At 38.6% G+C, this 16,857-nt stretch overlaps 2 protein-coding genes across 6 annotated transcripts in view; one reads left to right on the forward strand and one right to left on the reverse strand.

Moving 5' to 3' along the window:
* Nucleotides 1–36: 36 nt before the first annotated feature.
* LOC107266612 (oxysterol-binding protein 1) lies at nucleotides 37–9,568 on the reverse strand. Of its 5 annotated transcripts, none has more exons than XM_015737256.2 (11): nucleotides 9,282–9,568; nucleotides 8,041–8,106; nucleotides 6,063–6,268; nucleotides 5,710–5,960; nucleotides 5,427–5,619; nucleotides 4,038–4,354; nucleotides 3,713–3,957; nucleotides 3,361–3,637; nucleotides 2,877–3,256; nucleotides 2,572–2,792; nucleotides 37–2,479 (listed from the first exon to the last, which is right to left on the reverse strand). In XM_015737256.2, the coding sequence occupies exons 1-11, from the start codon at nucleotides 9,407–9,409 to the stop codon at nucleotides 2,337–2,339; spliced, it is 2,427 nt and encodes an 808-aa protein (XP_015592742.1). In that variant the 5' UTR covers nucleotides 9,410–9,568; the 3' UTR covers nucleotides 37–2,336. The 5 variants fall into 5 exon arrangements, with proteins under 5 accessions (XP_015592742.1, XP_015592741.1, XP_015592743.1 ...); XM_015737255.2 differs by having other exon boundaries at nucleotides 5,710–5,963; XM_015737257.2 differs by having other exon boundaries at nucleotides 4,044–4,354; nucleotides 5,710–5,963; nucleotides 9,282–9,567.
* Nucleotides 9,569–9,794: 226 nt separating this feature from the next.
* The window catches only part of LOC112494185, a 34,295-nt gene continuing 27,232 nt past the window's right edge, over nucleotides 9,795–16,857 (forward strand). The window contains exon 1 of the mRNA XM_025083820.1: nucleotides 9,795–10,080. Coding sequence (XP_024939588.1) covers nucleotides 9,857–10,080 — 224 coding nt within the window. The 5' untranslated portion in view covers nucleotides 9,795–9,856. The remainder of the gene's footprint in view (nucleotides 10,081–16,857) is intronic.

Consider the following 16,857-nt stretch of genomic DNA (forward strand, 5'->3'; position numbering starts at 1 on the left):
AAATAGCATGTTATTTCAGATATCGGAAGACAGGAAGCTGTAAAAAAAATGCTGTATTCTTGCTGAAAATTGACATTACATTACAATATGCATAAGGAAGTTTGCAGGCACTTTTACAACTGAGGCAGATACACTAAAAATCATATCGAATGAATTTTACAAAGGAGCAACTCCTTATAGCGAAGCAATTGTATTTGTCTTCTCAAATGAATATGTATCTACCATACAAGCACTATTATTCAAACAATTGTGTCTATCCAAGTTACAATTATTTCTGTTAAATTATTTATTTCATAGTTACTTCATATTTATATGTATACAGATAATATATCATCTCCTTCTTTTTCATAATCATCATCATGATCAACTATTAAAATTATAATACAGCCTGATATAATTGTACAGATTTAATGTATAACAATTAATTGTAAATATTAGCTGTAGTGTCGGCCGTTTCTCTCAATGTCAAACTAGGTCGCATCTCTTTTGCTGTCAAATTCGCAATATCTATTTCTTTTTTCTTTATCTCTAATCTTTTTCACGCGCACACGTCTCAAACGAGGGATGTCTCGACGGAAACAGCCTGTGTAGTATCCTTGTGAGTACGTAATTAGGGATATACAGTAGGATGGTTTCCTCAATAATATTATTAGTAGATATTAACAAATATAGATTGTGGGTAGGAAAGATTTGTAGTAATAATGTGTACAAAGCCTTTAAAGCCTCTTTAAATCAATAGTTTGGAAGCTCGTGCGCTATCTATTTTTTTATTTTGTTCCTTCTCTCTTCAATTTATTAAATGTTTGTTACTAATTCTCCATTCTCTTAGCAACCCTTATTTTCTAGATAACGGTGCAAAGCACGCTCCCCTTTTGTCCACACTGAAATTCCATGAAACTCGTTGCGCAAGCCTAGTGTCTCTTTTTTATTCACTGTACACAGAATCATATCGCACGAAGTCCGCAGCGACGCTATAATTTTGGGCATTTACTATTTATAAGTTAATTTTGCATTTTCCTCATAGTTTTATTTTCTCTTCTACTGTTTGTTTTTTCTTAATACAAAAATTCAAGCACTTTACGGCTTTATCCTTCTTCCTTGTAGACTCTGTATTGCTGCAGTGACACTTGCATACTGCCTACTACTATTCTCCCCCCCCCCTCCTTCTCCTTGCATACTTATTTAATCGGTGCGGACAGGAACGTGATTTATTGTTATTATTTTATAATGATTAAAATAATTTAAGGACCGTCCGGTATATCATATTATCTAGGCATACATCGTAGTTGGACAATGGAATAAAAGACTCCCAGTGGATGATCAAACCATATATTAATTGTTCTCTATTTTCTTTCTTGGTTTTCTCGTCACTCTAAACACTGATTTGGAGCTTACGATATGAATTATTGTTGTACCATTTTTCGCTGGACAATTGAAACTATTGTAAATACGTAACTAACGACGTGGGAACGAAGATGTCGGTCTGCGTATGAAGTATAAATCAAGAAAATCGTTACTATTAAGAATTATGGTGTTCATTTCGTTTCGTTTACACTCGTGATAAGCGCAGAAATGGCCAATCTGCCGACCCCGATTTGTATATTTACACAGATAATTAAAAGTTTATTCCCAACACTTACATAAAACCCTCTATAACTGTATTTACAATAATTTATCCTGATATTGACGAATTAATGAGTAATCACACTCGTCGACTATTCATTCCTGGGTTTTGTAATGTTCGTTTTTATATACCGGCTTGCCCAGCCAAAAGTATCGACAGCAATTAAGTGCATTGCCTACGACACCTACTTTTAATTGGACTACTCGGTATATATAGTGTTCATGAAATACGGACGTTTTCGTAAGGACTGAGGAATTGCAGAATCGTAACGAAAGTCTGTTGTCCAATCGCGTACGTTAGATATCCTTTGTACGTTATGATTTTTATATAATATCGGCACGATCAGTTACCGCGACGAGAAAGATACATACAAATGATTGCAGCTTGATGCGCGAAAAGAATGAGAATTAATAGAGACAAAGTGTTTTTCATTATCCTTATTTTTTGTCTGGCAAGCGAGGAAGTAATGTCGTACAAAAAACATTCATGCCCGTCTAAGCAATGAAGATACCAATGTTTGTTTTTAGTTTCTTATGTTTCAATTCGTCTGCTCTTGGGAGAATTAGTCCATTACCGAGTTTCCTTCTCATGTTCCATATATCCCTTTCTTCTGCTATTTATTTCACTACGTTTGTCAGAACTCGTCGTACCATCCGCCACACCCGCTATAATCGCTTGTTCTTTGCGGTGAGCGAAGAATTTAAATAACAGACTAAAATATGTTTGGACATCGCGACCAATCGCCTTTGTTCTTGCAATCCCAGTATTCGCCGTTATACATGTGACAGAGGGTATCCATATATGGATCCTGTTGCTTCTTGAACCATATTGGTTCATAAGTTTCATATGGCAAACCTAAAAAATTGATGAAATTAAGAATATATTTTTAATAACGCATTCAATAGTGTATAATTGCAATTTATTTTAATTAAGAATGAGAATTTTACCTTGCTCCATTGCTTTCTCAGCTTCGTGTTCTCGCGCCCGTCTCACAGCGCGTTGTTTCTCTTCAAGTCGAAGCTTTTGTGCATTGGCTTCATCCCAGAGTCCATTCTCCATTAATCGTTGATCAGGTCGCAGCCTGGAGTCGGTTGGCGCTACACCTTCCTCGGGTTCATTTAGCTGGCAAGCTAGTTCCGTAAAGAAGTAATACTTTTCGCAATCCTCTCTGTAAGATTAATTTGACATTAAGTCGTATTCATCCGCAAATAAGAATTAAAAATATATTTTGATAAATATCATTATCACTCACGGAGGCATACGACGTTTCCAGGCCAGGATGTAAGGCCCTGTTTTATAAACAGGATTATCAGGTGGACCAGATGTGCTGATAACAGGAGCAATCTCAATCTTGGAATCCCATGTGCCCTGCACGACCCATTTCACCTCCTTATTTGAGTTCATTACAACACCTTTAACTTTCCGTTGGCTATCTCTTGAGAAATAGGAGTACGGGATGTACTTGAGATGACATTGTATGCCCTCAGCGTGGTTAATGATATCCATATCGCCACTTTGATCCACCCACAATTTTCCTACTATAATATTGTGAACAGTCGTTGTGACCTTTCGCCATGTATAATGTTGTTTTCCAGTATTGAACTCTAGGTGGGCAGTGCCGAGTGGAATTATCTGATGATATACAAGTTTATTATTTCGATTACTGAAGCTGAAGATGGATGTATCACAGCTGCATACAATAATAGCTATAAATTATAATAAGTAATATGTTTTACCTGTAGGTACTTCCCACGAAACTTTGAACCCATTGTAAATTCCTGCCAACAACGCCACTTACGACCTTCACAAAATTGGGCCACCATTGGCGGATGATGTGAAACTTGCTCTGAAATTGCACGCCATCCCAAATCATCTGTACGATCACATTCATAGGTCTCTCCTAGCAATGGATTGAATGGCTTTCCAGTTCTAGAAGATGTTGTCGAATAACTGGAAACCGTAAAAGCGGCAACATATGCCATTTGCTCTAAACTGTCGGTACATTCTGCAGCTCTGTGAATTAGAGTAAGACACTAAGTATTTCTCTTTAATTTTACATCTAAAAAATACATATATAAAATAATGTACCTGTCAAGTATTTCAGCATATTCGTAATCCTCAGTGAGTCTTTGGAGCATACTAAGCGGTTCAGAGAAATTAACAGGCATTGGTATCTTTGACAATTCTTTGCCAATACAATTTTTCATAATACTCCATAAGTTAAGCGGATAATTTGGTTTATCTGGCACCCTGTTTCTACGCTTTCTTTTCGCTACTGTTGTCACCCTGGTGCCACTGGGCGTCCCACCGCCATTATTTGTTTGCCAAGTTGCCTATTCGCAGCATAAAAATAATATATAATTACATTTCCACACAATATAAAATTTTCAAAATAATATAAGTCAGTTATTACATTTACCTCAGGAGGAACGCCCGCGTTATCCAGATCGTCTCTAGTAGCACCCGTGGTAGAAGATGGAACGACTGTAGAATCAGTTACTATGTGGTAAGAATCCGTTCTTGTAGGATCTATGCCAGGTAAATGAGTCTGATCTCCTTCAGAACTAGATCCATCATCGCTGCCCTGGGAATCTGTTCTATCTCGACCATGAGAGATGGAGTTACCCGTAGTCCCAGGAATATTCAGTGTAAAAGTATCCGACTCCTGGGCATCATAGAACTCGACATTGTCCTCTTCATCCTCTGATGGAGATGTGTTCACTGTTGTGTCTATACACGACATAAGAAAAAAAATATATACAAGCAAGGTCTTTTGACTAAGGTATTTCCACTCTATAAGAAGTTATCTTCTAAGTGAATATACAATTATTTGTCATTGTAGAACGAAGTAAGGTGTCATCATAACAGCCAATTTAAATATACACGTTGTCGACAGCAACGTTACGTGACGTTCTCTGGTTAAGACTGAATATGAAAACTGTTACTGAAAATTATAAACCTCTATTAGCAGCATCCGAGTGTCAAGATCTAATCAATCCGGGTCAAATGATGTCTCGCGGGTTCACCTACACAGTCATTCGAGTACATCGACGATCACATCTATCAGTCAGTTAACTTTGAATTTTACAAGCAATTTGGCAAAGAAGTTCCGGTATGATAAAGAATATGAATGACAACTTGCAAGGCCATCTGTGCCAATAGCACGTCGAACTAGGATAAAACACACGGTGGTACACGCCCGTGAATAAGGAATCTACTACACGTAGCCCCACAGAACACATACGACATTTGGTTATTGCACAAAGTTCCTAGATGGCTACACATAAGCTACTCAGCTGCCATCTAGTAAGTTCCGTAGGAATTTATTAAAATTGCGCGAACGCTTGAGCTTTCGGATCTAGTCTGTATACATATAGCAAGATGCATTATAAGCAACAATCACGTAAAACAACGTACAACAATTAATACATTGTACTCCAATCACGACGTGCTTTAAACGTCTATACGTAGTGTTGTTTTGGCAATATATTTATTAAGATAAAAAATTGGTTAATATTATTCTGCCTACAAGCACTGAAGTTAATAATTCCCACTATTATAGATAATATTTCACGCGTTGCATGCAAAATAACGTTCAGAGTACATGACTCGTTTCGATACGTCGATTTTTCAGAATAAAATACTATTGATAAGTAGCAGTATTCACGCCATACATTAACAGTGATATATATGATTAAACCACAAAAATCATTTGGCAAATGAACGCCGAGATAGTAAAATGTGGGCACGCGAAAGCAATCGAAAGCCAGGCGAAGTATAACAAATAAAAGTATGAAATTACGAGAAGATCTGTGTCCTCCTGCTGGAGTTGCCGAAGGCAGGGCGTGCTGCGCGGCTTCCTCTAAATGAGAATGTTGCCTAGCCAGTTGTTCAACCATTTTCTCTATTCGCACCTTCTGGTCACGTTCGTGTTGTAGCATCTTCTGCCACTTGGGTTCTTGTTGCTGTGCCAGATGCAAGTACTCGTTGCTTGTCTGAAGTCAAAAGCGCAGAGACAAATATACTTGATTGACACTAATATCAGACGACATTCTTGTATCAATTATCCATCTCTTGCGACGTACACTGATCATAGCATTCGCAGCAATCCTAAAGAGTGTTGCTCTCTCGCTAACTGTCTTAAATTTCGCGGCAAGCTCTGGACTAGGTGGCTCCAACGATTCAAGATCGTTCAAAGCGCGTTGCAACATAGCACCGCGTTTAGTTATAAGGTCATTGCAAGTTTGAAGATTTTCTAAGCGATCCGTCAGGTCCTTTACAATAGAGGCGTGCTCTCCTCTCTGATTGTCATTGTCTTGATAGTCCTCCTCATCTTCTTCTGAAACAAAGCGTTCTCACATGTAGCAGAGCTAAAGACGAGGCTCCTAATTTTATTAGAAATTATTATGAATAACAAAATTGTTATTGAAATACGAACCAGATTCCATAGCTTGGATGGCTTTAGCTTTTGCAAGTTCTAGAGCTGTAACCCATTGCTGTCGTTCGACTTCGGTAGCAGCCTTGATGTGAAAGGTTTGAGTTCCTCCATTGCTCACAACAAATGTGCACGCATCCACGGTGTGTATCAAAGCTCCGTGTAATGATATTGTGCCTCGACACGTGTGAGACATTTCTGCTGGATTCCTAAACATACAAGAGAGACCCACGAGTCCTTTTACGATAATACCTAGTAGTTATCAGTGATGGTATAGACATTAGGTACCAGGATGAACTCCTCCATTATGAGTGACTTATCGACTGATTTATGCTGTTATTTTTTGTACTCTTTTGAAACTGTCTATGGGATTGTATGCACTTGTTGTGTCTTGTTCCATGACATGGATGATGTGTTAGATATTATTGGAATAAAGGCAAGTGCATTTGGTACTGCAAATGATAAAGCTAAACTGCTGTTCAATTCTTTATAAGAAACAAATTCATTTTCTTTCAAGAATGCTTCGATACATCACATTAAACTTATGAATATCCATACATGTTTATGATAGTACTGATACTTGAATCTATGGATTCTTAAGAAGCAATGATGTTTATATAGACATTGGGATAAACAGCGGTATGCTTATTTCCTATAAGTTACTGCTCTTTGACACTCTGCGTAAAATACTAAGATAGACGGATACTGTAGAATGTCTCATAGCCGTTTAAATCTTATGATCTTCACATTTTCAATCTATTCCTTATATCACGAGTTTCTCAATTATAAATATTCCCAATTCTTATGGATACGCTGGAATAGATATAATAGAAGAGTGGTACACTTTTTCTAACATTAAAAAAAAATATATATATTATTGATCTATCAATAATTTCAAAGTCAGGGTTAAATAATTCCTTATTAATCCTGCAAAAGCTTAGGTAGTTAAAACTAAAAAAAGAAGCCTGTTTAATAAAAAAAAATTGCCATATACGTCTTCTACAAGTGGCACCATTGTTCGCTTAAGAAATGAACATCGCAAGTTACACGTGTATCACATATGATTCCATAACTAGATATAAAAATGATCAATTGTACCCTACATAATCTGAAAAGACGTTCACAAAGAAGGCTTCAATAATATAACTTGAGGCGAGACAAGCTATTTGCAACAAGAAGCGCAGTGTAGTAACAGTGAGAATGTAAAGTGTCATAGAATAAAATTTCCAATATACATTTCATGACAAAATGCCAAGATAGAATAGCTATGTAATGTATATAAAGTATTGAATGAATAACAGTATCTTGCAGTAATAAAACAATAGAGCAAAAGATAGCATGGCAATACATAAATTATACACTTAGAAATAATTCAAGATCGAAGCCTTGATTCCCATGACTATTAATAATCTCACGTTAGTCATCACATTATATAATAAAACGTAGCAATTTGATGATAGAGAAGGCAGTATTAACTTTGACCAACTCCGCAATAATGTCAAAAATAATCACAATCTTGATGTGAAACGTTCTAAATGCATGACAGGCATTAAATGGAAAATAATAGGCACATGGTGATTGTTAATGTGACATACAAGAAAAGCTATGACAAGAATTTGCATATGCAATAACGCACAGAGGCAAATACTTTCTTGTGGTTGGGTATTGAAACATAAAACAATGAGAAGAATAATGAAAAAGAATGCAAAGTTAATATCAATAGGGTCTCGAGGAATAAAAATAGAGGATACGAAAGATAAAATATTAATGACGATACCCCATTAATTGGGGTATTATAATGAATCTAATTTTGAATTATTAAAGGTAAAGGAAAGGATTTAGGTGAGAACTGTTGTAGATGTAATGAGAATTCTCCAGATCACTCATTATCCCTTTTCAATGCGTTTTCAGGATGATCAGGACGTGTGGCGATACGGTTTCTATTTGTTTCTTTCTCTCTTGTTTTTTGCTTTTTACTTACTCGGAGGCTCTGCCAGCCCTCCGCTTCCGACGAGTCGAAATCTTTGGCCCCCCTGTCGGTTCAGCCCTAAACAATCCACAAAACAAATAGGCCCTGTTCACTTTGTGCATAACTTTTTCTATTGAGAAAATTTTATTTGTATGTTTTGTTTATTTGTTTTACTGTACAGTCTGTTTGTTTTGGGCTTTTGTTGCGATATTGCTGTGATTTACAGTTGTCTGTTTATCCAGTATAGCTCATAACACATAGTAAGGGGTAAGAATTAAATAATAAAGAGTAGAAAATAGTTAAGAGTGCCAATGGAATTTATTTTAAAGAATAATGGAATACGATCTAACGATTATAACATGGAAAATGCTGCAGGCAGCAATCCAATGGATACGTCAAACATTGAAACTTGTAAAGCACAGTTGTTAAAAACAGTATGTGTTCTTAATCATTGTTTTAAAATAGATCTCAAAATAATAATATACAATATGCATATGAACCTCACAAGAAACACCATAAATATGAAACAATAGAAAGTAAAGTAAAAATTGTACATGCTAATAGTACAATGAAATTTTTTCATTAAATCATATTATGCTACCAGCACAAGTGTAAATTGACAAAAACACTGTTATATGTTTGTTAGCCATATTCAGCAGCCAAAAAATGTTGTTACATATATGTCTGCAATGTCTTATGAAACAACAAAAACATTTTAGGAAAAGAAAAATAACATTCAGGACTTGCAACGTTATAGTAAATATGAATCATAACTATATGGACTTGTGTTACATTGTATGTGAAAACCAATTGAATTGTTTGAAAGGATAATATAAATTCATGTGTACTCCGTAGATGTTTACATATGGCAAAAGAAGGAACATGCTGTGCCAAGTTTACAACATCAATGGAACGAAAAAACGTTACGTCATCAATGTCTTGCGAATATTGATATACAATATAAAAAAAATTATAAATAACATATCACAGAACTCGAATAGAAATTAAGCGACGCGATCAAATAAATGAGAAAAAGAAAACGTCAAAAAATCAGTCGATCCTAAGGAATCCCAAGAAACGATCTACGTATCATAAAAAGGACAGGACTTTCGGACAAGGGATTATCAACAACATAGTAATCATTTGATGATAGATAATACAGGAGTGGTAAATGCCAAGTGTAATACCCAGGCTGTACGCGTACGCCATGGTAGGATAACGGAGTGGCACATAATAAATATTTAACAAAATACCTGTAGTATGACAGAAGGCCATTTGACAGCACAAACCATCTTCGTTGGTATCCTTTCAGATAATTGGTCCATTTAAAGAGCCATCCTTTCATCTCTTGAGCACCGTGTTGGATTTTGGTGTCACCCATATTTTTCTCCCTTTTCCTATTCTTCTCCACGTTATTACTTCACGCGATAACGGACCTTTCTCCTTCGATTATTATTACTTGCGTTAAGCTCCACGTACACATCACCCCACTATACGACCACCATTTTCCTACTAGTCTGATCCATGAACTTGTGCACTTTGAGATCGGGAATCGCACAATCACTGCCAGAGATGAGTAGGGAGATGCACAAACGCTACGGTTTTTGGCGATACCAAAAGCATGGCGCTTAATCATAGCGGCGAGTCCGGGAGTAGAATTTTGTGATCATCGCCTCCGTCGATAATACATATCCCGTCGTATCCGAGCTGAACATGATCAGTTGATCACGAACGTGAAGCTTGCCGGACAGAGCTTTGGCATTAAAAACATATAAATTTGTATCTTTTGACGCTAACTTTCCGACGAACAAAATTAGGGAAAGGAACGATGTGTGTGCAGAATCAAGCTTTGAGGCCAAAATTACTCCGACAGATGGCGGCAAGTGGCACATGTTTCAGAAGGAAAATTCTTAAAATAATGCAGTCATATTACAAAAGAGAAGAATTTTCTGATCTCAGACAATGCTACTATATACTCCCTACAGGGGGTGATAATGGAATAAGAAAGGAAGAAGAAGAAGGAAAATTTGCTGCGTTATCAACCTCAAAAATGTATGTTACTTTTGAATTATAATGACAAATTTTGAATAACATCACTGTCAACGCGAATGCTCCAACGTAAACGAGTTACCCTTGTCCGAAAGAATTGAGGTATGCCAACAAAAAATCAGTAACGTATTGCAATCAATTCTGTGATTGAAAATACAGGTTCTTCCCTGAATCCATACAAAATTTAAAAAGCTTACCATGTAAAATGAATTTGAAATATTAATACGAACCAGAATTCACAGTTTCGGCATTGTAAGACACGTCAATATGGATATTGATTCAAAAATGATTGAAAATAAGTCACTCTTCAAACTCGCAAACAGTGTCACCACCTGACATTGAACTAAATAGATTAGGAATATTTAGGCAACATAGATGCCGTAGCTATCAAATAATTATTAAATTCTCAGGCAATAATTCCAATTAAATTTGAATAAAAAGTGTTCTCCCATGGTCGACCGCCTGTCAATAGGCAACCTGACATGCACAAATTCCTGGGTATCATCGGCCTATGAAAAGTGTCAATCCACATTCTTAGATCGTGTGCGCCTGCCCATACGCAACCAGAGATACAGCCGACCTGCTTCTATTCGTATTTAAAGTAGCTTATATGAATATTTTGACAATATCTCCAATATCAATTTGCAGAGATTACATTCGGTGAAGGTACAAAGGAAATTGGGCGAATACGATTCTTTGATTTTCATCTCTTCCAAGGGTCCACTTAAAAGATAAGGTCGACGCATACCAATATCAAATATTGCCGAATGTGGTCAAGCAGCATTCCTAGAAAAAGAAACAAACGATATCTTCTCGCGGATGTTTGGCAGTTTGTAACGCGCCGTTGGCTCTCACGGAAAAGCGGGTTCACCCATTATTGATGAAAACCATCGCATCCGTCCCGACGAATTCGTTCCGTGGATGCCGCATTTCTGATTTCCCAGAGGGATGATGCTCTACGAGTTACCAACGAAAGGTTCCCAACCGTTTTCTTTCTTTCCGTCTCTCTTTCTTTTTCCGTCTATTCCCTCACCCACAATTCGATGCTTCGCCACCTCCTGATCGTACTCGTTCTACCGAGTTCCTGACTCTATTCAATCCAACGTAGTCATGCGGATACGTGCGCTTTGTACGTCCCCAGCCATTCCGCATATACATTCACGACGCTCAGGAACCATTTGGGGATGCGTTTGATTCCAAAAGAGACAAATGGTAAGGGATGGCAATATAAGAGTAAAAAAATGGTCTTTAGAGAAATTTTTAAAAAGTACCAATTGATGCTATAACGGCGCTTAAGCATATCAAGAGAATACCCAAAACCGTGTTAACGCACTGAAGATGATGAACCCTCATAAAAAGGTACATAGCACGTTTCTTCGACGCTGACGCGCAGCTGCGATTTCCTTAAGTGAAAAGCTCTCTTAAAGCAATGGATTTTGAAAAGGTCGCGAAAAGAGACCCGATACCAACAGGTTGTCGGTTTTATCGTAAGCCGACGATCTCACGTCACGGATTGATTGAATATTTTTATCTTGCAGGGACTTCTCTCCTGAACCACCATCGTTCGTTCCTAGTGTCTTCCTAAACGTTCTTCCGGTACTTCGTTTCACTTTATCTTCGCTTTCTTTGAATATACTTCAATTCCATCACCCATTGTCTTTACGTCCTCAAAAATTAAGCCTTACTCATATTCTAGCCCACAGCAATCCTAACTTTCCCAACCAGAATTCACATGGGAAAGTACGAACGTTACGCTTTCGCGAATCCGTCCCGACGGCAGCGCCGTTCGTCGTAATCGACATCTCATCAAAATACGAGAGAGAGGCAAGAGGGAACGAGAGTGTCGCGCGTGCTTGCGCCTACGACCGAGCGCTAATGAAATTCGTCGCGATCGTGAAAACACGGCGTAACGAAATGCGTAGATTAATAGGCGAGATTCATCCACCTATGTAATTCGAAAATTCCTTCCCCCCGAACCCCCAGCCAACCCCTAACAAGTATACCCGAGGATTCCATTACATTAAGAAAAGTGAAGAGATCCCAAGCGTGCAATACAAGTGAGGAAAATAATTTTATTTAAATTACCGACCGTAGCCTGCAACAAGTGCAAATATAGATACACGTTCAAAGGCTCGTCATAAATAATCGATAACCATCGACGAGGTTCGACGTACCAAGAAAAAATAAGACAAAACAGATCCATCGTGATAACGTCCGTCAACATTTAATAAACCCCCTAAAGGTTCAACCACGTTACAAACAAGATGACTCAGGGCCTCTCTATTATTGTCCGTCCCTCGAAGTAAAAGTAATGTAATAACGTCGCCGCGACTCCTGCCCTTCTCCGCCCGCTCCTCCCCCTAACGCCATTCTCCATTCCATCGACCGTCGCTGGCAAATCGATCTGCCGACGCACGGGGAAACCCGGAACTCTCGAGAGTTCCTAGTAATTACACTTGACGTATCAATTATTCCCACGCGTTTAATACGTAACCATTATCTTCGACGAAAAATACGTTCTGACCCTGACAGTTTGAAAATAGGACTTGCCCACGCGTACCATACTCGTACAATGTCAATAATGGAGCAATCCGTCGGATAAGAAACTGATCAGGATGTAATCCATGAGGAAGACGAACACCAGGACTAGGTCCCGATCAATTAGTTCCAGAGATGAGTTTTCTGGATAAAAGTTTATTATCAGTCCGATAAATTATAGAGAAAAAGAGAGAGAGAGGAAGGAGAGGGAGCGAGTGAGAGAGAGAGAGAGAGAGAGAGAGAGAGAGAGAGAGAGAGAGAGAGAGGGAATCGGGAGTGGGCGGTTTAGGTGAGTCGGCCGTCGACGGGTTACTCACCGCGGGCGACGCTCCATCGATCGCAGCTTGAGTCGTGTTGGTTAGGGGTTGGAAAGCAACCGAGCCCCATTCGTTCACCGCTCACCCTGCTGAGCTGCTGGGAGTATTTTATGCTAGGGGAGTAAGTGAGGAAAGTGGAGGATGAGGATAGGAGAGTCAGTGAGGGACGATAGAGAGGGGGCGAGAGGGAGAGAGAGAGAGAGAGGGAGGGGGGAAGGAGGGAGAAGATTACGTTAGGGTTCATCAAGAGAGGGAATGGGCATCGTTCTGAGTCACGCACATCTGCCGCGTCGTCCCGACGCCATTGCCTGCCGTTCGACGCACTCCGACGTCCACCTCCTCCTACCCTTCTACTAGATACGTACCTTCTACTATGGTTACACCTTGTATATGTATATAGATACCCCTCCAGGAGATATAACTATGCCTTAGGTACTTACACCCACCTTGTCTTTATCCTTACCGAAGGAGCTTCCAATACCTCGAACCGTATTACACGAAGGTAACTCAGTCCTTGTGATAAACCAAACAAATATTTGCCTGACGTACCAATCGCGTCAGATTGAACCAATTTCAGTGCATCTCGTAGAATCCAATAAGCTGTCTCTTGTGCTGAGGAAAAAAAATAGGTCCTACGTATGGATGTGGAACAGGTTGCTCAAGTGTCTGAGGTTGTCCTTGTATAGGGTGGTACTGATGAAAAGTGTGCAAGCACGTTCCTGCCATTGTAGGTAAGACCGAATTTATGTAAACACCAAATCGTGATGTTCTCTGTGTTAAGGGTACCCAGGCTGATTCTTCTGTTCAAGGACCCTTTTGTGTCCAGGGTGTTATCCTTGCCCTTGGCAGGGTCACACTTTGCATCGTAACGTGAATATTTAAGATGTAAAACTTTGTTGGGGCGTCCTGAAAGATTCACGGGTTATCGAAGAGACCCTGGAGCAGCTTTACTTCCAGATGAGCTATTGCATCTTTCATATACATAGGCGTGGGAAATAGGTCTTTATATATATATATAGTCCGTGGGGTAGGTGGGGGGTTGATAAAAAATGTAATTCAGTTCTATTTATTATTAGAAATTATTCTAATGGTCGTTGCGCGCACTCGGTAGGACCACTGACATTCTTCTTCTGCAAAGGACGGGATGGAGCATCGCGTGATGAAGGGCAGTAGACGTCGGTTAGGGCAGACGCCAGTAGTAAGTGGCGAGTTATGGTTAGACGCGAGAGAAGTTTGTTTCATTGCTCTGTAAAGGCCAACTGGTTACTGTGGCCTGCTGCTCCCACGCCTGGTATATTTATTTTACTTACTAGCCAGTTTTAGGTGGTGAGCATAGGAACCTTTGTCTGGGTCCCGTTTTAGACTCACAAAGGGTGAGAATTCTTGTCCTCTCGTGGCTGCGGTATGGAGAGCACTCTATGGCAAGAACAGCTCTGCAAAGATTAATAGCAATTGAAAATATCGGCTCGTGCCCGAAATACACCCTTCGTGCTTTTGGGGATTAAGAGGCAAAAGAAGAAGCAGAATAGAAAAGGACTGAAGAGACTGACGAACGTCGGAGGCTCGTGAAACCAGGTTCTTTTATTGGCTGAATAAAGACGCAATTCAAGGACAAAGAAGGGCGGGGAGAGGGTGGCTCTACCTTGTAGAATTGTACGTTTCAAACAGAATTTCTTTTACCGTTCGGACTCTTTGACAACGAGATACTTTCGTGGTAAACAAAGTGAAGATACGAACGAACGGTAAGTTAACAGAGTGAAGTGGGGCATGGGTAAAATAAAATGTAAAAAAATATTCTTTTTCTCGGTTTTACAGCAAAATATCACTAGGCGGGAGGATGCTGGGATTGATTGGTGTAATAAGTATCGGCGATGAAGCAAACAAAATACTTTATTGTTAGATATTATAGTACAGTACGTGTAGCCCGTGACACATTAAAACAGACCATTTAGTATATCCTAAATAAATAGCCTTCTTACTCCATAACCAACCTTGATATGACAATCTCAATGGTTTTTTTTTTCCACTTTGTTCAACATTTTCACAAGCCAATCGTAACATCATCGATTTCGCGTATTTTCAACAGGTTTTTTTTTTAAACGGATAAATGTTGCGTAATTAGAAAATGGCTTCTCAACGGTCCTGGAGAGATGGGTGGTAGCGAGTGGTAAGTATCTTATACCTATACGACGGGATATAACGAAGGTAGAGCGAGAGTGTTTAAGGTATTACTATCGATCTCAAAAAGAAATGGCGATTTCCTCGATTTCATTCGAACAATTGAAATCGGAAAGATTTTGTTTGAAAAAATATTCAAGAGTTCAATGTTTTCCTTTCTTACTTATCTTTCTCACTCATCCCCTCTCTACTCTCGTACCTACCCAGACGTTCGCTCGAAATGATTTAACATAACGTCACCACGCCATTTGCCCGTCGTTATACCTCTCACAATTTTTGGTGACCATTTCAACCCCTCTTCTGTCAATTTCTCCCTTCCAATTTTTTATCGTACTTGCCACCGAATCCATCCCCACCCCCGATATCTCTCCACAGTCCTAAATTAATCTTAATTACAGGATTAACGATTTTGGGTATCTGCTTTACGTAAATCCCATTTCTCATACGGCTCGGAATCATCCCTTCGCTATGATAAGGGCTGAGGGATGATTTTTCGAAGCGATACAAAAATTCATACAATATGAAAAATCAAGAACAGGCTCGATCGACGAAAGGGACAAATCTTTTTGATCTTTCGAATAGAACAATGGTCGCTTCATATATGCGTATTGATAATGGGAGGAATGGCGTACGAGAAGAAGGACCATCATGGTATTCCAAATACGGATATTAAAAAGGTACCTGCGGCAATCTAAAAGGCCGCCTGCACTTTTCTTTCATTTAAAAAACTGACCCAGCGGAACGAGCAGGTATGAACTACCCTTAAAACTGTTTTTTTTTTTTTAAACCGCGACAGACGACATTTTCGATTGCTGATGGCAGTTTTATTTCACCGTCAAACTACTTACTTTCTTTCAAAATGGCGTCTTCTCCTTGAGCCCTACAAGAAGATCGCTCACGAAAAATCATAACGCACAAACTCGGGCATTTCCCACGTACGATAGAGTCAATGACGTCATCGATCGATTCCTTTCGATCGCGCACGATCGCGATGATATCTCGTTTACAATACTTCGGCAGCTGATAAATGGCGCAACTCTACATACATATATATATATATATACACACATATCTATATATATACATATATTCATATTTCGTGTACATTGTAATAAGGGTTGAATACATTGTGTATTGCGTAACCGAAAGGAGTCCTCGCGTTGTTGTATATGCATATGTATATATATGTATAGTATACATATATGTTTATATATATATATAACTACGAATACAGTCACAGGCCAACATTTCGTAGTACAACACAGCACAATCATTGTCGTATCATTATTCATGTCCGATAGGTTGTTACTTGTATTTTTTTTTAATTTTTTATTCCCACATTATAATTACGGTATCAAGTTTAAATAATATAATTGTAATAATATATAATATTAAAATTGACCAGATATATTCTATTGACTAGGCACACTTAGTTCATAACAAGAAAAAAAGTCGTTTCGCTCTGACGTCACTCGTGTACGTGTATGCGTCCTCAATCGATATCTCGATATCTCATTCAGTATTAATACGGGTGCGTCTCCACGTCAATCAACCGGATGATCCATTACGCTTATATGCGATTCAATTCAAATGTTTTTTTTTTTTACAATTATTAAGTATCTTTTTTTAGGTTCTCGTTATCAAGTAATATTGGTATCATTAATTGTTTATCGTGTAGTTTACATCGTAATAATCGATTCGTTAATAATAATTATCCTTAAGGAGTACGCTCATCAATACCCCCCCC

The sequence above is a fragment of the Cephus cinctus genome, unplaced genomic scaffold, assembly GCF_000341935.2.
Source record: "Cephus cinctus unplaced genomic scaffold, Ccin1 Ccin1_scaffold0330, whole genome shotgun sequence".
Lineage (NCBI taxonomy): Eukaryota > Metazoa > Arthropoda > Insecta > Hymenoptera > Cephidae > Cephus > Cephus cinctus.